At 34.2% G+C, this 5,643-nt stretch overlaps 2 protein-coding genes across 2 annotated transcripts; both read left to right on the top strand.

Annotated features, from left to right (window-relative positions):
* Nucleotides 1–297: 297 nt before the first annotated feature.
* Nucleotides 298–1,230, top strand: LOC138621005 (olfactory receptor 52D1-like). Its single transcript, XM_069698721.1, has one exon. It carries the CDS (start codon nt 298–300, stop codon nt 1,228–1,230), a length of 933 nt encoding a protein of 310 aa, XP_069554822.1.
* A 3,274-nt stretch (nt 1,231–4,504) lies between these two features.
* Nucleotides 4,505–5,437, top strand: LOC138621004 (olfactory receptor 1D2-like). Its single transcript, XM_069698720.1, has one exon. It carries the CDS (start codon nt 4,505–4,507, stop codon nt 5,435–5,437), a length of 933 nt encoding a protein of 310 aa, XP_069554821.1.
* Nucleotides 5,438–5,643: the final 206 nt, after the last annotated feature.

Here is a 5,643-nt window from a genome sequence, read left to right as displayed (position 1 = left end):
ATATTATATTATATTATATTATATTATATTATATTATATTATATTATATTATATTATATTATATATTATATTATATATTATCCTATGCACAGTAGATTGCAACATGCTGCAGACATTGGAGTCCCCTGTCAATTTCCAAGGAAGCAAACTTTCACACCTGAACACTGATTGGCTGATTATAATTCCCAGCTCAGGTGTTTCAGTAGTCTACACTAGATGGAGAAGAGAGGAGAGACCAGACGTTGCTCAGGACCAAGTTAAGCTACAAATAAAAAAGAAGAATCAAGGTTCCCTATCATGATGGGTAATGTTTCTGTAATAACATGGTTTTTTCTTTCAGGTTTAAATGAAACAATCAACCACCGATTTATTCTCTTCTTTCTCAGCTTGCTGTGTTACTGTACCATTTTGGTGGTAAATGTTTCAATAATTGTGACAATCATCATGGATAATAACCTCCATGAACCTATGTATATTCTGCTGTGTGCTTTTTGTATGAATGGACTTTATGGGACAACAGGTTTTTACCCCAAATTTCTCTGGGATCTGCTCTCTCCTGTTCACATGATCTCTTATGCCGGATGCCTTGTTCAGGCTCTGGTGATGTATTCCTTCGCCTTCAGTGATCTGTCGATTCTTGCAGTCATGGCATATGACAGATATCTGGCTATATGTCGACCACTGCAGTATCACTCTGTCATGTCAAAACAAAGACTCATTAAGTTAGTCTGTTTCTCTTGGTTAACACCTTTCTGCATTATTGGAACAAATATTTATCTGACATCCAGGGTAAAGCTGTGCAGCCGATATATTTCCAGACTCTATTGTGTAAATTGGATTATTGTTAAACTTGCTTGTTTCCCAGCTGAAACTACAGTTAACAGCATAGTTGCATATATTACAATACTCATTTACGTATTTTACGGTGGTTTTATAGTTTGGTCCTATATGTATCTCATTAAAACTTGTGTCAATTCTATAGAAAACAGAGCAAAGTTCATGCAAACATGTGTGCCACATTTAATCTCCTTACTCACTTTTGCTGTCACTCTACTTTTTGACGTCATGAATATGCGCTTTACTTCAAAGGAATTACCTCAAACCTTTCAAAACTTTGTTGCAATAGAATTTCTTCTCATACCTCCCATTATCAATCCTCTCATTTATGGTTTTAAATTGACTAAAATACGGAACAGAGTTCTTAGAGTTGTTCATTTTAGAAAGAAATGACTATTTTCTTACACAGTGAGAACACTCAGTCTCCAAAATATTGCACGATAAAATCTCAATTCTTTCCTTGGTTTTCCTTGAAAAACATTTATTTCATTAAGTTCAAATTTGTGTCTTACTTTAAGAAGGGAGGTGTTGAATCAGATGCCCTCTCTACCTGCTTTTGGCAAATCCTCTTACATGTAATTTTACAGCTTTTACCTTTTTGTATGCATGTCTCAGATGATTTTTGAGAATTAGACTGTTTCCACTGAATAAAAATGTATTTTGGATTGGCAATTGTTAGATTACCATGTAGAATTTAGAAATAAAATAAACACAAATCATAAAATTGTGATAGCGTTAACATTGCACATCATAGTTAACAGCATAGTTTCAAATATTACAATAATCTTTTCTGCATGTCATGTTCTTTTTATAGTTTGGTCCAATATGTATCTCATTAAAACTTGTGTCAGTTCTATGAAAACAGAGCAAAGTTCATGCAAACATGTGTGCCACATTTAATCTCCTTACTCACTTTTCTTTTGACAACAGTTGTCAATGTCACGAATATGCATTTGATTTCAAAAGAATGACCTCAAACCATTACAAATTTTGTTGCTGTGCAATTTCTTGTCATAGCTCCCATTATGAATCCTTTCATTTATGGTTTCAAACTGACTAAACTTTGCAACAGAATTGTTAGTTATTGTTTTGTTTTTTATGAAATGAGTTTTGTCTTACACGGTGAGAGCACTCTGAACAATAGACAATTAAACATGAAACCTTTCCTTGATATGCCTTGAACAGGGTTTAACAGGGTCTTCCTTTGAATGTTATTCTTCCTCCAAAAGACTGGTGCAAAACCAAGTGCACCCTCTACTTGCTTCTAGGCAGTAGTACGACCTTGCATATTTGGATCTGACCTTTGTAAATCAGATTGTTCCCACTAAATACATTAGCTCTAAATGTTTTTCAGAAAGTCATTTCTTCGATAACCATATTGCATTTTTACTTATTTATATGCATATCTGATCCTTGTAAATCCGGTCTAAATATACAAACTAAATATATTTGTTCTAAATGTATTTTGAATATGGTCACTTGTCTGATTACCATGTTGCATTCATTAATAAAATGGACATAGATATACAAACTTGAAGCTTCTTAGTATGTTGTTAGATAATTATTGATGCTTGTCAACACACTATAGCTTTTGTGGAGACCAGACATGCACATAGGACAAGAGAAAGAAAAAAGAGAAGGACAAAATAGAACATAATATTCAACATGTCAAATAAGATACATGTGGACTGGCTGTCGGGAACAAAAAAAAATTCATTTCATATGAAAAGAAAGTAAAAGACCATTGTTGAGCCACATCATAAAAAAAAAAAAAAAAAAAAAAAAGTAAATCTTATTTGTCAAAGTAAATTACTTTTATGTTTCAGCTGACATGGAGACAGACCTTGAGAATCTATGGAACATTTTTCAATTGTGAAAACTGTTTTTGCTCCTTGCCATTCACCACACTAAGAAATAAAGTCATATTTCACAGGACACATTTCAAAAGTAGCTACAAGATAATGGGACTGTTGAATTGTGTTTAAGTTGCATGCACAATGCTGTTTGTGTTGTTTATTTAAAATACTGTTTGAAAAAAGTGCTAAAGATACTATTTATATAATAATATGTATAAATGTTTGAGGGAAACCTGATAATGGTGATAATTCAGTATACTATCATGGATTTAAAGGGAATGACTTATTTTGAAGATGTCAGGAAGTAACCAGCTTTGTCAAATGCAAAGGTCCAGTTGTTGAGCCTACTTTCTACTCAGTAAAACTGCAGTGTACGTGTCTGGTCATTATTTGCAGAGTGCAATACAAAACAATGACATATTTATTTACAGATACTCCAGTGTTTTAAAAATCGTTTTGCAAAGCCAATATCTTTCATTTTCTAAAAATGCCTCCACCTTGTTTGCTTTTGTGATAAGTTGTTAGTCTAATCTTCCAGTAACCTCAGACAGAGGGGTCACTGGAAAATGTTGAAACATGGGTATCGTTGGGTAGAGAAGGAAACATGTAAAGCTCCATCATGGAGCACTCTTTGGACTTCCCGCACAATTATAGGGAAGTTTTAGCTCACCATGCAAACATAGCTGTGGAAACATGTTTCAAGTGGGGAGTGCTGTGGAGATGATGCAATATATATGAGTTGGAGCCTTAAATGAAAAAGGATCTACATGATTCATATATGCTGTAATATACAAGTTGTTTGTGTGTGTGTTTTCTTATTTACATGATGATAACAATGGTCATAACATAGACGTCGAAATGCAAATCAAATTGTTTCTTCAGCACCAAGCACAAACAGACAGCGTGTCCCAGGCCTTGGCTTCCTGCTCTCCTCTACCTGATAAACATTACCTCCCTGCTCTCTTACTGGCAAAGAGTCTGCCGGTGTACACTCTCTGATCACTTTTTCATTAGCTGTCCTTTTGGATGTACTGTACATGAGATTTGGCTCTGCTGATATATCTCAAGATTTCAGTAACTTCATGTCAATGAAATTTGTAATTATTCCCCCGATTGTGAAGCCTTTTATATTTATCTCACCTCACAATTGTTTATTCATGACAAATGTTCTTGTTTTCAGAATGTTGCATGTTTCCTGTTTTTGTCAAGTTTAATTCAAAAGTATTTTTTTTGCCCTGTAAAATAACAGTTTACTGTAATATGCATGAACAGTAATAGTAGTCTAGTATTCAATAAATCGTGTACAAACAGAGCTTGATCTGCAGTTTTTTCTTGAGTATTTTAAGTTAGTTTAACTGCACAGTTTTACTCTCAATGAAAACATCAGTTCAGTTACAAATCCAATCCCTTTGAAACTGTATGTCCAAAAAAACCTAATTGTTCAAGTGATTAACATGATATTTTTGGACATAAGAGCAACCTTTAACATATTTCAAATTCAATTTCAATTCTGAATGCACCTTTATGCACCAATTTATATGTGTGTGTGTGTGTGTGTGTGTGTATATATATATATATATATATATATATTTTATCCTATGCACAGTAGATTGCAACATGCTGCAGACGTTGGAGTCCCCTGTCAATTTCCAAGGAAGCAAACTTTCACACCTGAACACTGATTGGCTGATTATAATTCCCAGCTCAGGTGTTTCAGTAGTCTACACTAGATGGAGAAGAGAGGAGAGACCAGACGTTGCTCAGGACCAAGTTAAGCTACAAATAAAAAAGAAGAATCAAGGTTCCCTATCATGATGGGTAATGTTTCTGTAATAACATGGTTTTTTCTTTCAGGTTTAAATGAAACAATCGACCACCGATTTATTCTCTTCTTTCTCAGCTTGCTGTGTTACTGTACCATTTTGGTGGTAAATGTTTCAATAATTGTGACAATCATCATGGATAATAACCTCCATGAACCTATGTATATTCTGCTGTGTGCTTTTTGTATGAATGGACTTTATGGGACAACAGGTTTTTACCCCAAATTTCTCTGGGATCTGCTCTCTCCTGTTCACATGATCTCTTATGCCGGATGCCTTGTTCAGGCTCTGGTGATGTATTCCTTCGCCTGCAGTGATCTGTCGATTCTTGCAGTCATGGCATATGACAGATATCTGGCTATATGTCGACCACTGCAGTATCACTCTGTCATGTCAAAACAAAGACTCATTAAGTTAGTCTGTTTCTCTTGGTTAACACCTTTCTGCATTATGGGAACAAATATTTATCTGACATCCAGGGTAAAGCTGTGCAGCCGATATATTTCCAGACTCTTTTGTGTAAATTGGATTATTGTTAAACTTGCTTGCTTCCCAGCTGAAACTACAGTTAACACCATAGTTGCATATATTACAATATTCATTTATGTATTTCACGGTGTTTTTATAGTTATGTCCTATATGTATCTCATTAAAACTTGTGTCAATTCTATAGAAAACAGAGCAAAGTTCATGCAAACATGTGTGCCACATTTAATATCCTTACTCACTTTTCTTGTCACTCTACTTTTTGACGTCATGAATATGCGCTTTACTTCAAAGGAATTACCTCAAACCTTTCAAAACTTTGTTGCAATAGAATTTCTTCTCATACCTCCCATTATAAATCCTCTCATTTATGGTTTTAAATTGACTAAAATACGGAACAGAGTTCTTAGAGTTTTTAATTTGAGAAAGAAATGACTATTTTCTTACACGGTGAGAACACTCAGTCACATAATTCAATCTAAAGTCTTTTCTTGGTTTGCCTTGAAAAATGTTTATTTCATTAAATTCAAATTTGTGTCTTACTTTTAAGATGGTAGGTGTTAAATCAGATGCCCTCTCTACCTGCTTTTGACAACACTTATTGATGTGACAAATATGCGTTTTAGTTCAAAAGAATGACC

This window comes from Brachyistius frenatus, unplaced genomic scaffold (assembly GCF_029030835.1).
Source record: "Brachyistius frenatus isolate BFR_SWC_R1_liver_20210118 unplaced genomic scaffold, ASM2903083v1 Contig_28, whole genome shotgun sequence".
In the NCBI taxonomy this organism is placed as follows: Eukaryota; Metazoa; Chordata; class Actinopteri; family Embiotocidae; genus Brachyistius; species Brachyistius frenatus.
The sequence above is the reverse complement of the archived record's forward strand: the minus strand, read 5'-3'. Positions and strand labels throughout refer to the sequence as shown.